Source organism: Rhinoderma darwinii, chromosome 1 (assembly GCF_050947455.1).
Source record: "Rhinoderma darwinii isolate aRhiDar2 chromosome 1, aRhiDar2.hap1, whole genome shotgun sequence".
NCBI classification, from domain to species: domain Eukaryota; kingdom Metazoa; phylum Chordata; class Amphibia; order Anura; family Rhinodermatidae; genus Rhinoderma; species Rhinoderma darwinii.
The window spans coordinates 567,326,463-567,342,330 of NC_134687.1; the positions used below are offsets into that span (position 1 = coordinate 567,326,463).

Consider the following 15,868-nt stretch of genomic DNA (forward strand, 5'->3'; position numbering starts at 1 on the left):
AACTGAAAACGATGATCGTGATTATTATAACTTATTAGATTTGTGCTAAATGGGAATTTTTTTTTTGTAAGGGATTTATTAATACTGTCTTAATGTTAAACAGGATAAAACTAGACCAGACAGGCAGAAAGTGCTCCAAAGTTATCACCGGGGTGCATTATGTATGATAAATTTGGCGCATCTTGCCAGATATGTTAGCCACTTTTTTCTTATTTTTGCCGCTGCATGACTGGCATACGTTACACCAAAATTTTGGTAGATATATGCCGCATTTTAGGACTCCTCTTAGTCACGCCCCATTTTCAGGCCACATTTCAAACATTTCCAGTGAAGAGTAAAGAAGTGTCTAAAAACACATAATAAATTTGGTGCATGCCATGTACGCCATTTTTTTGGGCGCAATGTTAAACAGAATTCTGGTGCATTTTGCTTGGTAAATCTCCCCCAAGTGTTGTTCTCTATTACTGATAACTGCACCAATCGTAGAATTCTATCACCTATTCTACAAGAAAAAATAGATTTTCACTAATGCACGATAAGGAATGATATTTGGGAACAAGTTTGCATGTGGAAAATCCTTCATATCATTGTAAGGGTCTTAAAATGTATGCCCCACGGTGGCTCAGTGGTTAGCACTATTGCCTTGCAGCACTGGGGTCCTGGGTTCAAATCCAACCAAGGACAACATCTGCATGGAGTTTGTATGTTCTCCCTGTGTTTGCGTGGGTTTCCTCCGGGTACTCCGGTTTCCTCCCACACCCCAAAAACATACCCATAGGGAATTTAGATTGTGAGCCCCAATGGGGACAGTAAAAAAGTGGACCTCTGTACAGCGCTGCGTAATATGCTGCGTAATATGTTGGCGCTATATAAGTAACTGAAATAAATAAATAAGTGTCGGCATCCTGGCAGTACAAACTATCAGAACACTGGTTGGATTGTGGACAGATCTTTCCATCTATCGCCGGCTTGGATGTGGTACTGTGGGGATTTAAATTTGCATGTTATTTGGTATATATATAAGAGGGTTTATGACCTGAAAAACCTTAATAATGACTGCATACAACTAAAAATAACAGTAACATAATAGTCACAAACTTTTCTTTCAAAGCTCCTGGGCTGACGGTTCTTTTGTATCCTGCCGGTCTTGTTTTGCTATGCAATGAAGTGCCATGCTCAAAACGTGACCATGGCAGCCCAAAAAATGACAGCAGTGTTAATGTCAGCATGGAGGGCACGAAGAAAAAGATGCGGCGGGTACAGCACAAATTCATCAATTTTTGAATGCAACAGACACTCCAATGGGTCGGCTTTCACCCATCCAGTGCATATATTACAAAGAAGTAAATGGACATCAGCCTGATCTCCAAAAATAGGCTTAATTTATTGTTCTATAAAATACACCATGAGATGTTTTGACCTCAAAGGAGAAAGGCCTCTGAGGTCAGAACGTTGCATGGTAAATTTGACGGAACAATAAATGAAGCCTATTTGCGGAGAACATGCTGATCTCCATTTATTTGTTTGGAATATAAGCATGGAGGGCACATCATCAAAGACCAACAGAGGACAACAGAACTGCTGGCAAGTATGTGAATATTTGTTATTTTTAGTCCTATGCAGCAATTACTGGTAAAAATATTAAAAACCCCTTTTAGGCCAGACGCTCAAAAATAAAAAAACAAAATCATTACTACAGATCCACATTAAGTAGTTCCTAATATTTTATATATGGTCCAGTTACATGTTTCAACCTCCAATAAAAGGTGAAAGTATTTTATGGACAGAGCACAGGTCTTAAATTAGGAGATATTATATCACGGTGGTGACTATGGAAAAGAATCCTGAATAAACCCATTTCTTCAGCTTAAAAGGTAAAGCACTGCTGTAAATGTTATGAATAAATTCAGAAAACCATTAGAGCGCATGCATACAGTAGAGGGGGGTACATAGAAGAGAACAAGTAGGGAGGAACATTGAGTCCCTAGAGCTGCCGTGCTGTATCTCTGCATGGAACTTTATTACGGAGAATATATACTGTATGCTTCCATATGGAAGTATATGGATGTACAGTATGGTTAAAGACTTTTATGGGTACCGTATTATCGGTCCGTAAAACTTTTAGATTGTACTGAGCCGAAATATGGCCATGTGCCTGAGATCTCATTCTTATAATCCTAGCCAACATGAAGATGGTTAAAATGAAAGCACTAATCTCCCATAGCATTGAAAATGAATGTTCTGTCTCCTAAACCGTTTAAGTATTAAAAAAAAAGTGGTCTTACATGGAAAAGCATACAGAAGGGTGATTGATCTATTCATATGGATGAGTTTTAGACCTCGGCAATTAGATGCAAGTCAGGCTTATTTCGAATTTATTATTTTAATTTAGTTTAATTTAATGGGAATAACTTGATTCCATTTAGATAGTCAGAGGAAAATCTCGGTAATAATACTGAGAGAGCTCTACATCCTATAACAGAATGGTCTGCCCTCCATATGTGAGGTCTGATTCAGAACAATTCTCAGGTTGTGACGCTCATCACGATGAATAGCTTAAAGAGGCTCTGTCACCACATTATAAGTGGCCTATCTCCTACATAATCTGATCGGAGCTGTAATGTAGATAACAGCAGTGGTTTTTATTTTGAAAAACGATAATTTTTGACCAAGTTATGAGCAATTTTAGATTTATGCTAATTACTTTCTTAATGCCCAATTGGGCGTTTTTTAACTTTTGACCAAGTGGGCGTTGTAAAGAGAAGTGTATGACGCTGACCAATTGGCTTCATACACTTCTCACCATTCATGTCCATTTGTAATCAGCACAGCGTAATCTTGCTAGATCAAGCTGTGCTGTCACATACACCCACATTAACTTTAGTGAAGTGTCTTGAGAGTGAATAAACATCACCTCCAGCCAGGACGCGATGTCTATTCACACTCCCGACACTTCGGTAAAGTTTGTGTGGGACTTAATCGCTGCACAGCGCGATCTCGCGAGATCACACTGTGAATGACACCATGCTGACAGCAAATTTTACCAAAATGTCGGGAGTGTGAATAGACATCGCGTCCTGGCTGGAGGTGATGTCTATTCACTCTGAATACACCTCTGTAAAGTTAATGTGGGTGCATGTGACAGCACAGCAAGATCACGATGTGCTGAGTACAAATGGACATGAATGGAGAGAAGTGTATGACGCTGATTGGTCACGGATTGGTCAGCGTCATACACTTCTCTTCACAACGCCCACTTGGTCAAAAGTTAAAACACGTCGAGTAGTCTATTAAGAAAGTAATTCACCTAAATTTAAAATTGCTCATAACTTGGTCAAAAATGATAGTTTTTCCAAAATAAAAAACACTGTTGTTCTTTACATTACAGCGCCGATCACATTATGTAGGAGATAGGGCACTTATAATGTGGTGCCAGAGCCTCTCTAAAGCAAGATTAAAATAATTAGGAGTCTGATTGGGTATGAGCGGAGTTATTACGTTTCCTTCTTGACAAAGTTTAAAGAGGACCAGTCACTACGCAATATAAGTTGAACTGGTTTACTATATTTACTATTTACAATGGGGTGGAGCTAGCTTCCCTGCCTCTGATGCTGACCAATCAGCGCAAGGCAGCTTGAGGGTAGTTCACTCCCTGTTGACTAACTACAGCAAATTAGCTCTGGAACGGAGGTTGGGGACTATAAAAGAAAAAAAACATTGATGAAATCAGGGAGACCACGATATTCAGGTCAGTTAACCATTTCAACTTATATGACCTAGTGACAGGTCCTCTAAATAATGGATTTTTCCCTACCGTGCATTTCAGTACCATTCATCACCACTGTGCCACTCCTCTCTTATTCCTTCTGGAAATGTATGAATAAATTGACAACTGGGTGTTAATATTGCCTTTGTCAATGGGGCGTATCTCCACACAGTTGGCAGAGATTGGACAATATCAGACTGCGTAGAATGTGCCTCATTGACAAGTGGAATGGTATTACCCAGTTGTCAATTTATTTATACATATCCAGGAGGAATAACTGAGGAAAGACACACTGCAGTGTGATAAGAAAAGATGCTTTAGAATTGTTATTTTATAGGCAATACAAGCATTTACTAAAACAGATATGTCAGGGGAGCGGACAGATTCCCTTTTAGCTGGCTATACACTAGAGATTCCCAATACCAGTTTCACGGTTGGTTTACGAAGGTTGTCTTTCTTCATGACAATGTCATATGTTAAAGAGGTTGTCCAGGATTACAAAAAAATGGCTGCGTTCTTCCAAATACGGTGCCACACCTGTTCATGGTTTGTGTGTGGTATTGCAGTTCTGCCCCATTCACTTTAATGGAGCGGAGCCGCAGTACAAGACACAATCCATGGACAGGTGTGGCGCGGTTTCTGAAAGACAGCAGCCACATTTTTTTAATCCTGGACAACCCCTTTAAGACAATACATTTCCAACAATTGGCAGTGCTAACTGCCCTAATCTGTAACATGGACAGGGCTTCTAATGATGGGGAGCACATCTCTTGTTTGACATCAACAACTTTCAAAGAATCACCAACGACTGCACTAGGTAACAACTCAAAAAATCCAACATGACAGACACACCAAACGATGTATCGTTGTTTTCCCAAAAGTTTTGGGTGCATTCAGAAAGTTCAGTCAAGTCGCTGTTTTTTGGTTTTTTTTGTTAACTGTGGAGGTTGTGAAATTGTGGCAAAAATCTGTGTATTTTTCTGTGATTTTGCAAAAAACATAGCATTTTGCTGCATGTTCATGCCAGTCATGGTACAAAAAAAAACACGCGACTCGACCATACCGTCAATATACCCTTTAAGTAAAAAAGTGTTGGAAAACCTTAATAAATGAGTGGTGCTCTATGTGACTATAAAGCACTGCCCACTTTTCCGGACAGGTAAGTGTGTAAAAAAGTGGCACAGTGTTTTCAGAAATATGGCGTTTGGCTCAAACTCTATATTTTTTCATGTATTTTGGCCAGAAAAGTGATATAATACGTTGAGAAATTTGCCCCTTTGATGCACACAGTACTCTTATTTTTGCATCTGTTTCTTGGATCTGTGCAACAAGTCCTTGAACTGTGAGGCCAATGGAAAAAATATTATTTTTCTGAAGTGGTTATAGAAAACATTCAGCTGCCAAGAAAGCTGATAGCACAGATAATTTGTCACTATTTCTCAAGTGTTCTCTGCCAGTTTTCGCAAATATGTTCCAGATCAGACCAGTTACACATCCGTCAAAACTCAACCCAAGCCACAGCAGTGCGAGAGGTTTGTTTACCAGAAAATTGATTCTAGCCCCTAAAATGCCAAGTGGTCTGGTTACGGATCATAAACCCTGAATTGAAAATCTGCTTTTTCTGCTGTCCAAAAGATAAAAAGTTTGCCAAAACTCCATAAACCATAAACATCATTAATATAATGTGAAATCTAGTGCAAAGCTATCTAGAACTACAGCTTGTATGAGAAGAGGGCAAGTGCGATTTTTGGAAATGAAAAAGTTACTTTGCATATTCAAATACAGTCATAGAAAGTAGTAATAGTGTGCAGGTTAGTGCTTTAATACGCCAAAAGCAAGACCAAATGCCTCTTAAGGGCCCATGTAGTGTTATTCAGTCCCGCCAGAGGGATCTCCATTGTTTTATTTCTTGATTTTCCACAATTTACAAACTTTTGTATTTTTGTATTTCAAAGTTGATAAAAAAAAAAAACTAACAACACTGGGGAGATATGGCAGGGAAAGAATGTTATACATACCGGTATGAGCAGAAAGAGGAGAGTGGGGTCGTGGGAGAGCTGGAGATTGGTTGTTGCCAATTAAACTTTTTCTGTTGCTTGTCCTACAACTAGGGAAATAAAATAAAAAATATATATATAAGGCCTATGTTATAGCGTACATTATAAATGCTATAATACTGTAATAAAATGACATACGATTAACATACAGTAGCCTACTTTATCACAAAGCTTAAAAAAACCACAAGGACAAGGAAAATTATACATACAATTGATTAAAGGGTTTTGATTGGTGGGGTCCGATGGTGAGATCACCATCATCGATAAAACTAGTGTGCAGAAGCGCTCATCTGAGCGCCCTAGAGCTACGGCGGTGATCGGCGCTCTTTGATGGGCTGAAGACGGGCTCATAGACATTCTATCTGAGCTATCCTCAGCCTTACAAGGAAGCACTAATCACAGCTGGTACACAGCTGAGCACTTCTGCACTTTCGCTTCAGCAATGACTGGTATCTCAGCACCCCCACTGATCAAAAGTTTCCAAAGGCGTCTATGACACAAACGTTTTTTAAACAGTTACTCTTTAAAAGGAGTAGTCGGAGATTAGAAACACAGGATTGCTATTCCCCTCCCCATAGCTTGTGTATTGCAGCTAATCGGCATTCAAGTGAAGGGGACTGAGCTGCAATACCAAGCACTTCCCATGCAGAAGAGTGGCGCTGTTTCTAGAAAGTAAACGCCTTTTAAAGTTCAGGCTTAGGTTATGCAAATATCCAGCATTGGATGAAAATACACTAACACGCTTTTACACCATGCTTGGTCAGAACCAATCCATTTAGAGTCCATATACAATAAACTTGGTATCTGGCCGTTAGGTGTGTCCTTACCCTGAAACAACAAATCAGTTCAGGATAGATCGGTGACTTTCAGTCTGGGAATAAGGGTACAAGGGCCATTATACTCCACTTGACTAGTAATCAGGCTGGCTTCATGCGACGTAAGAGACAATTCTGCCCAGACCGTTTGCCCTGCCAGGACAGCTCTCCCTAAGCACAGTCTAGGTTTTCCTTTCATGTTTAATCAACAGCACGTTTCTTAACAGAAGTGCCAATTCTCTAATGGGCAATGAAGCTATATTTTTCAATTGCCACTTCAGACCAGAGTATAAATATTTCATGCCCTATGCAAATCTGTGATACACATCGACTGCAATGAAGAGCAACGACTTATCAAAAACGTGATGATACAGTAATTACAGATCTAATTGTTGAGAAACATTTCACATCTGTGTCTTTTATTAACGGGAAAGACAACTTGTACGCAAACAAACATCAAGTTATCAGAGATATTGTAAATGATCATTATCTGTGCGCGGCAGCTTCCAGCTGTGGAGATGATGAAGGGACAAAATAAATGACACAGTGTGACAATAAATGGTATTTTATTACTGAAAAAGAGGTTTTATACTCTGTTCAGAATTATTTTATGCAGAAAAATTTCAATAGGAAGATTCCCTCTATCGAGCCATTGGAAGCTACGGATATTGCTGTGCACCATCGACATCAGGGATGATATAGCTTTGTTTAAAATTGGCCCCAGGGTGAGAAACATACGACTGGAAGCTTTCAGTAGGTTAAGAAGCAGGCACAGATCACTGCCACGTAACATATTTCTACGTGAAGTTTTCTCTTTGTTGTTTAATCTGCTCTTGATTTTGTTCTATTGCTCTTCATTTTTATTCTTCATATGGCTCAAAGTCACCTGTTGCATTTGAACGTGGATATTGACCTAAAAATGGAGCTTGGAGGTGATGGTTCACCCAATGATGGTTTAACAAAAAGGTTTGAATCATAAAACTAAGACCGTCTTCAGTCGAGCTACATTGATGCACGTTCACCCCACAAATGAAAACATTGTACTAGTTTGTGTGTTCTGAATGGGTTTTGTATCATTTAAAAATGGCATAATATAAAGAAAATGTTAAAATCAATAAAAATGTAAGTTCCAAAACAGCCAATTAAACTGCTCTGATCATCTAGCTCAAACAAGAATGGGAAAAAATATCAAAAACGAGGCAGAACATACAAATCTAAAAAAATCTACATCAACTCCGGAGGTTCAGAACAGATCAGCAAAGAGAGAAGGTCAATACTAGGAAATAGGTCACAGGTTGTAACACTTTGGCCTAAGCTATACCACCGAAATCAACCATTAATCACACCTTCCAGGAATTTCTAGTTTCCCTTCAGGCATCATCATTGACATTTGAGTTGGTGGACAGAATCAGGGCCAGAACGAGGGGTAGGCAGAGTAGTTGGGGCAAAAAATAAAAATAAAGCCTCGCTTTACATTTCTTTGTACAATCAATTGGCTTTGTCGGAGCTGTTGATAACGCAGTCGATGATTTTTAAATCCACAGAATGTAAATTCTGTCGCAGATTCGTCACAGATTTTTACCACGGAGCTCACCCTTTTATTGCATAGTGTGAAATACGCAGCAAAAAGGATTGTAACACATGCAGATTTTTTTGGGCACATTCATTGGAGATTTGCGGTGGAATCCGCATTGGACAACATCTGCCACATTCGGCCTTAGCCCTACATGTGCCACCAATACAGGTACCACGTACACAGCAAGGTCTCTTGGAGATAAAATGTTCATCAATATTGGTTGTCGACTTGAACCATGTTTATGGGAACCAATTTATTTTCCTATATTATTTTTCAGTTCGATATAATTTTTTTTTTTTTTTTTAATTGCTTATTTTCTTGGCAGAGCAGTTCAAAAGTGGTTTATACAATGTGGATTTATGGAAAACTACTACTTTCAGTGTATGTATATATATATATATATATATATATATATATATATATATATACACACACACACACAACACATGAGAAAAAAAACTGGTTTTCTTGCGTGCGATAGGAATGCTGTAGACTTAATAATCGATGGTGCCACTTGCAATAAAGGCAGATCGAGCCTGTAAATCTCATATGCTACTTTGTGAACAGCTTGCAGACATTAGATAAACCCAGCAGACTTGGTCATGAAATGAATCTTTGTAAACCATATGGTTTCATATTAAAGAAAAGATTAAAAGCTATTCTTGTTTTCTTTTTAATGCAGGTCTCCTTAAATGGGATCAAGCTTAGAAAGCGTAAAAAATATATATATATATACAAATTATAATATATATATTTACATACACAGCTGAGAACTGGCATAATGTGTGTCTTTGAAAAGCTTAACAATTTCCAATTTACATCTCAATTTTTATTTTCAGAAATTTAAATCCTAAAAATATTAATATGCATGACTGCAGGTAAAAAAAAGAGGAAACTAAAAAAGAATACAAGACCTTGGTCTGAGGAGAAGCTTGAATAAGTCCTCGATACGTGTTACCAAGTAGACCGAGATAAAAAATATATTGTCTATCAGTTTCCAGATTCTGGAAGTTCTACAACTAAACCATGGATTATGAAACATCTACCTGATAACTTTAACCATTTCCTTAGAATTTATTTTTACCTGGGGTTACTAAATTATAGCGGATGAATTATAATTTTGTTTACTTAATTTTTGCTTCTGTATCGGGACTGTAGCATTATCGCTCTGTGCAATCAACTTACTAAACTAATTTGATTTAGGCCTCGTGTATGTTGCGGTATAACAGCATCGTACAACCGCCAAGTTGCAAGGAACCATAACAGGTCATTCCATAGAATTTTTCAGTTGGATTACGTACGGATTATCCATCGGATGCTGTGTTATATAGGTATTCTGCTCTAAAAGATTTGCTTCTGGGGAGAATATCGAAGCATACGGAGACACAGAGGACTCGGTGTGTATAAGGCCAAGTCTAAGCCTTGAAAAAGTATTCTTTCATGCAGTGTCTATCCCTATTTTTATTTGTTCTGTAGACTATGCAGTTAAAAAAATGTATTTCCGTTCTAGCCATAAAAATTTTGATAGAAATGATGGCAATCATTGTAAATTACAGCAATCATTGTAAATTACAGCAAAGACTCTGCGCTGAACCGAGCAGTACGAGGGTCAAATCTAAATCCAGAGATCTCCTAGATATGAATTGAAAAATCTGCCATCGCTTCTCCCAATTTCCGTATAGAGATAACAGAACCATAGTATAGAGTTTCTTTTTTATTTTAGAAGTATTATTTCCCCTGCATCTGCTCTCTCCTATTAACCAAATAGATCTTACATTTAAAGGGAATGATTCTATTTCTCCTTCAATATCAATATTCGAAGATCACCCGCAGACCAGCAGAATGTACGGGCCGCGGGACTCCAGCCAATGTTTCGGCCCCTTCATTGTTTACACACGCAGTGATTGGCTGTATGTGCGGCTGTGTCAGGTACTGCAGCTCAGTTCAAGTCACCTGTCCCCTTGGTCTTATACTGAAAATCAATAGCAATTCAAAAACACATTTAAAGTGGAAATACTTATGCGGACATGTCATAAATATAAGTGAAAAGAATGTTTAGGGCTGGTAAACCTGACACCACATTGTAAGCAAATAGAAATTCATATGATTTTTAGTAATCGATATCTGAGCTGTGCTAAAGGGGATTTGAGATTTCTTTACAGCCCTTTCATTCTGGAAACTACTAGTAGTCCTCATATATATATCAGAAGACCATTTTTACGGTTTTTCCCCTTTAAACTTCTATTTACGTGTTGAAAAACTGCAACTAAGGAGACGTTAGTCACTCCTGCTCTGTTACTCGTCAATAAAAAAAAATGATTAATTAATGGCCATTAGTCACTTGTCAGCCAACATGTCTGCTCTAAGATGTCGTGAGGTCAGAGAACGCCAATAACTGCTAAGACTAGAACGGCAGGAAATCAGTGAGAACGTGTCAGGTCATTAAATTATTCCTACATGTGGAATTAGCACGGTTTACATCATCTATGATCTGCCCATCTCCAACCCTCAGAGTAATTCCTGCGCTATAATGCCACTTAACAACACGTTATCCAGTGATAGAAAAGCTGTAACCGCCATTGTTGGTAAAAGAACATATATGTTCTTTGATACAATGCTACATTGGACATGCCATGGATTCAAAATGTGGTGCTTGTAGACTGCTATGAGGCCATACTATATCTTTGTGTGGAGGCTCGTTGAAGTTTTCTCACAGATTTTGTATGAAAAAACATTGTAACATGCTTCATCAGATGACATATTACAGAAGTATTCTCTGCTACAAGCATTGGCTTTGCTGTGTCCATGAGCCTCACGTCTTATTTTCCCTTTTTTGTTGGCTCCTTAGATCTGATCCGCCATATCTTTAGTCAGGTGGATAGTGAAGGTTTATCCCAAATGGCAGTATTTCTCAGGCAAAACTGTGTACAATAGCATAACACAATACAGTACTGTACACCACAGTGCTCTTTATCCTCCAGCCCTAAAATGTCTCTGATGTGCTAAAACAACTGCTATTTATTGCGGGTTTTACATCCCAATCGAATTCAATGGGGAAAACCTGCAATAAATAAGCAGCGTTTACACAAACGCGGTTGAAATGCTGCAGAATAAAAATCTACACCGCATGTCAATTTCTGAGCGTTATTTCCGCTCAGAATTTACGCAGCGTATGGATGAGATTTGCTTTATCTCATCTACTTTGCTGCTACAGTATTTGCTGCGGATTATTCACAACAAATTCCGTTGCGGAAAATCCACAGTATTTAAGCAACTTGTGAACTGACCCTAAATTACCCGGATAAATGACCACGAATAAAAAGTATTCCAGTAAAATGAAAGCTTAAATAATAAGCAATGTTTCTAAAATCTTCAAACAGCTTCATAGTTTTCAACAGCTCAAGTGGCTTTAGAGGTGCACTTCAGAGCAATGCAGACACATTTATGCTTGCCGTCCAAATGTTTAAAGAGAAAATACAGTCAAATGATCTTCTGGTGTACGATAGATCATCCAATACAGCCACCAGGTCAATACAGGCACGTTGACCCCAAATGTAAACCTAGACTTAGTTTTTATACATGAGGCCTTTAGGTTTAGGGCTCATCATAGCTCTGTGTAGGACGACTTATATTTAACTCCAAAAACAGGATTGGAAGTCATCATGTGCACAAAGGAAAAACGTCTTAATGTTTTTATTGGTAAAAGTTTTCCTTTATTCCCCTGCATGTATCCCATCCCATATTTGAAGATAAATACACGGCTCTCACACAGAGAAGTATTGCAGCTATCTGAATAAGACCTTTGGCAGGCGTCGCATTTTGCAGTGTGGTGCAGCACAAGGGCTATGGCCTCACATACACAGACATATTCTGGAACTGGGATACAGGAATCCTGAATATGGTGCCTATAACCTGCGAAGAGGTGTGCCACTAATTTTACCCACAGACAGAGGTTGTTTTTTATCATAAATACCGGGAGAAAAATAATTGTGGCACCACACGCCATACTTCAGGGATATTATCCCCTAGAATGTCATGCCAATGGCCGCGGGCCGTCAGGCTCCCTCGCCTACTGACGCCCGCAGCCATGGAACTGTGAGCACTGGTCCCTATTTCCTCCTCAGGAGATGCCAGCTCTCACTTCCGCTTCACCTCGCCGGGTCCCGTAGCTTGTGCCCGCTCTTAATGGGCCAGCGCGCAAACCTGAAATTAGTCGAAATTAGCCCACGAACCCCTGGACTATAAGAGGGGACCAGGCCCTTCATACCTTGCCTGAGCCTTGTTGTCGTTACCCTAGTCTGTCTAAGCAAATGGTCTCCTAAGTGGTTTCCAGTTCCCAGTGTTTCCCGTTCCTGCTACCTGTAACCTGTATCCCGTGCTATCCTGGTAAAGTAAAATGTTGAGCTGAAGTCGAGCTGTGCTGTAGTCTGCCCTGCTACACCACGCCTGGTGCCTGCCCGCTGCTTACTCCACGCCGAACCTGTCTTGCTACTGTCTGAGCTACCACAGGTACACTACACTACACAATAGAGACTGTGATCTGTGTCCTGTTGGCCAGCTGCCATACCGTCAAGGTGGTATGGTCCAGTGGGTCCACGTACCCAACATGACACAGTGCATCACAGAAGCACACATGGAATGCACTACAGGTTCATAGAATGGATGTACAGTCCATGATCCCTGTATGGCTCTGTGCACACAAAATTGCTGAATTATTTCATATTTTACTCTCCACTCTTGACCTGTCCAGGCAAGGTGCCGTTTTTATAAATTGGTTTGCCGAATTGAATCTAGGTCCTAGATTGAGAATGGATATGAGATCATGTAATAATGAATTTAGGGATATTTCTAAAGATCCCCAGTAATGCTGCTTTTACAGAGAGGTGCTTACTGTATCCCGGTTTAAATACCAAGTACATGTTAATTCTCTATACAAGTAAAGTCAGAGAAGGTTCAAGCGGCCACACAAAGGGAATGTATAACAAACTATTCATTACATACAGCTCTCAGCTGACAAACGTGTTAGGACAATGTAGTGGTATCAACCAACAGGGGGATGGGTGGGATGTGGAAACGACGTACTTTTATTTGTTAAATACACAAGAAACCATGTAATTAACAAATGGGAACAATGGAGTTGGATCAAAAGAACTTCACAACTGCTTTGGGTTTTGAGAATGAACAGCAGGCAGTGACGGCTTTCCTGAAGTATTAAACAATTACCGAGGAACGACTTTCTCAGACTGGTTGAGTGAGTAAAGCGGGAGACATTTACATTGGAATTCGGCCAGCACTTTATCATTAAACTGACATTGTCAGCATGGGTCCAGTAGCTATGAACTGTGCAGGTTTAATTGAATTTACCTGTTGTAGGAACCTTAAAAGAAAAAAAAAAACTTCAGCATCAGCCATGTAGATATACAGAATATGTGGCGACTACTTTTTTGTAAGGTTTTCTACTAGAAATGTCCAAAACGACAGTCAAAGACACTGAGGCCTTATTGAGACGAATGTAGAATACGTCCGTGTGACGGCCGTTAAAACAACAGCCGTCACACCGATGCATTTATTTCAATAGGGCCACTCACATGGCCATTGTTTCAATGGACCATGTGAAGGGTCCGTTGAAAAGTAGAACATGTCCTTTTTTCTTTCAAGTCTATGGGGATCTGTAAAAACGGGACCTGCACGGGGGGCAACACGGATGTGAAAAATTGCCTTTTTATTACGTCCGAGTTTACCCACGTTCGTCTGAATAAGCCCTAATACAGCACATCAAACACACCAATAACTTAAAGGGGTTGACTAGGATTAGAAATACATAGTTTCTTTCAGCCAGACACAGCAACACACTTGTCCACAGGTTGCGTGTTATTTTGGAGCTCAGCCCGATTCACGTCAATCAACCGAACTGCAATACCAGACACAAAACCCATGGACAGGTGTGTCACTGTTTTTAGAAGAAAGCAGCCATGTATTTCTAGTCCTGTACAACCCCTTTATATGAAGTCTGCTGTATTAGACTCTATGCGTGTAATTTTATAGGCAGAATGTGCTACTATAACAGTTTGGAAACATTTCGAGTTTTTATTTCATTTTAAAGTTTGCACTGCACATGTGCGAATACATGACGTGTGCAGTGCAAACAAAGCACCTCTGAGGCAGACAGCAGGGGAGGGAGAGGGACAACGCGCAAAATCAGAGGGAGGGTGGGGCTTTTACCCAGCCAATCCCTGCTCTCCTTGTAAGTTTCCCGATGTAAGTACTGTAAGAGCGGGCAGCCCGGAGTGACTATGAATGAGTATGCAACAAGGAGGAAGCTATGTATGTGTGTGGCCGCAGGTATACATAGACTGGAAGAGCTGCTACAGCTGTATGTTGTTCAGAGAGGTGTCTTACATGAACGTGTGCTCAGGTCAGGTTGTACACTTTATGGACAATGTCCTACGACCAGGCCGCCCATGACCCCAAAGCCGTGCTTTCTTTTCAGGTGTGTTAATCTCCGTTCTCCCCTTCTGGGTAACCAATCTAGCACAGAAAGTATGCCCAGCTGTATGGGGGGGGGGGGGGTTTAAGTGGCTGCAGTGAAGGGCCAGTAGATTCTCTATAGGCCGAAAAAGGTACTCTGCCTGGTAGAAACAGTAGATGAACAGCCGATCTGGAGGACCACCACTGTCCTTGCTTTTAGAGTTCTATTATGGTCCTGAAGAAGGAATATTACAAGATCTGGACACAACATTTGGTCATTCAAATAAACGTTAAACATACTATGAGAGCGCCTTTAAAAGAACACTCATTGTTGACAAACATGCATAAACACGGTCTAAGGCCTCATGCACACTAGCATATTATGGCTATGTACAGCCTCCCAGTTGTACCGAGCCATTAAACAGCATCTATAGACATCAATATGCCTCTGATATCATATGGAATATATTCGTACTGCGGTGCCATACACAAGCACCACTTGGCGGTACACAGAGTGCCCAACTAAAATCTAGGTTAGGTAGCAAACATGACCAGTGTTTGATGGCACCGGAGGAGAAAGCCGTCATTCACTTGTAAGGCTGGGTTCACACGAGCATGTTACGTCCGTAATGGACGGAACGTATTTCGACCGCAAGTCCCGGACCGAACACAATGGCTATGTACGAAGCTAGGAGTCCCTGCCTCGCTGCAGGACAACTGTCCCGTACTGTAATCATGTTTTCAGTACGGGACAGTAGTTCCACGGAGAGGCAGGGACTCCTAGCGTACATAACTATGATGCTAGGAGCCCGGCTCCCTGCAGTGTGTTCGGTCCGGGACTTGCGGCCGAAATACGTTCTGTCCATTACGGACGTAACATGCTCGTGTGAACCCAGCCTAACTGTCCCATTGCTTTGCATAGTTCTGTGCCAGCTTTCGGTCTGTCTTAGCTTGGAAATAACTTTATAGTCAGAACAGATAAGCAAAAAAGAAAATCCAGTCTTACACAGGGAGTGTCAACAGAACGAACAAGCATATACTAGACATAGATCCAGGGACATGAGTAGTCCAGCGAACCGACCTTCCAGGGCCTGAGCCTCAGCCTTGAGTAGGAAACCAAGAAGAGATCCCAAAAGGAGAATTAGAATAAAGATTTTATCCAATTTCTCCCGGGGCTTTTCCATTT

At 40.3% G+C, this 15,868-nt stretch overlaps 1 protein-coding gene across 8 annotated transcripts in view; it reads right to left on the bottom strand.

Annotated features, from left to right (window-relative positions):
* MAST4 (microtubule associated serine/threonine kinase family member 4) overlaps positions 1-15,868 on the bottom strand; it is a 554,832-nt gene that overhangs the window by 113,553 nt on the left and 425,411 nt on the right. For all 8 annotated transcript variants that reach the window (XM_075838910.1, XM_075838903.1, XM_075838894.1 and 5 more), the window contains one exon: positions 5,785-5,873. In XM_075838910.1, coding sequence (XP_075695025.1) covers positions 5,785-5,873 — 89 coding nt within the window. The remainder of the gene's footprint in view (positions 1-5,784; positions 5,874-15,868) is intronic.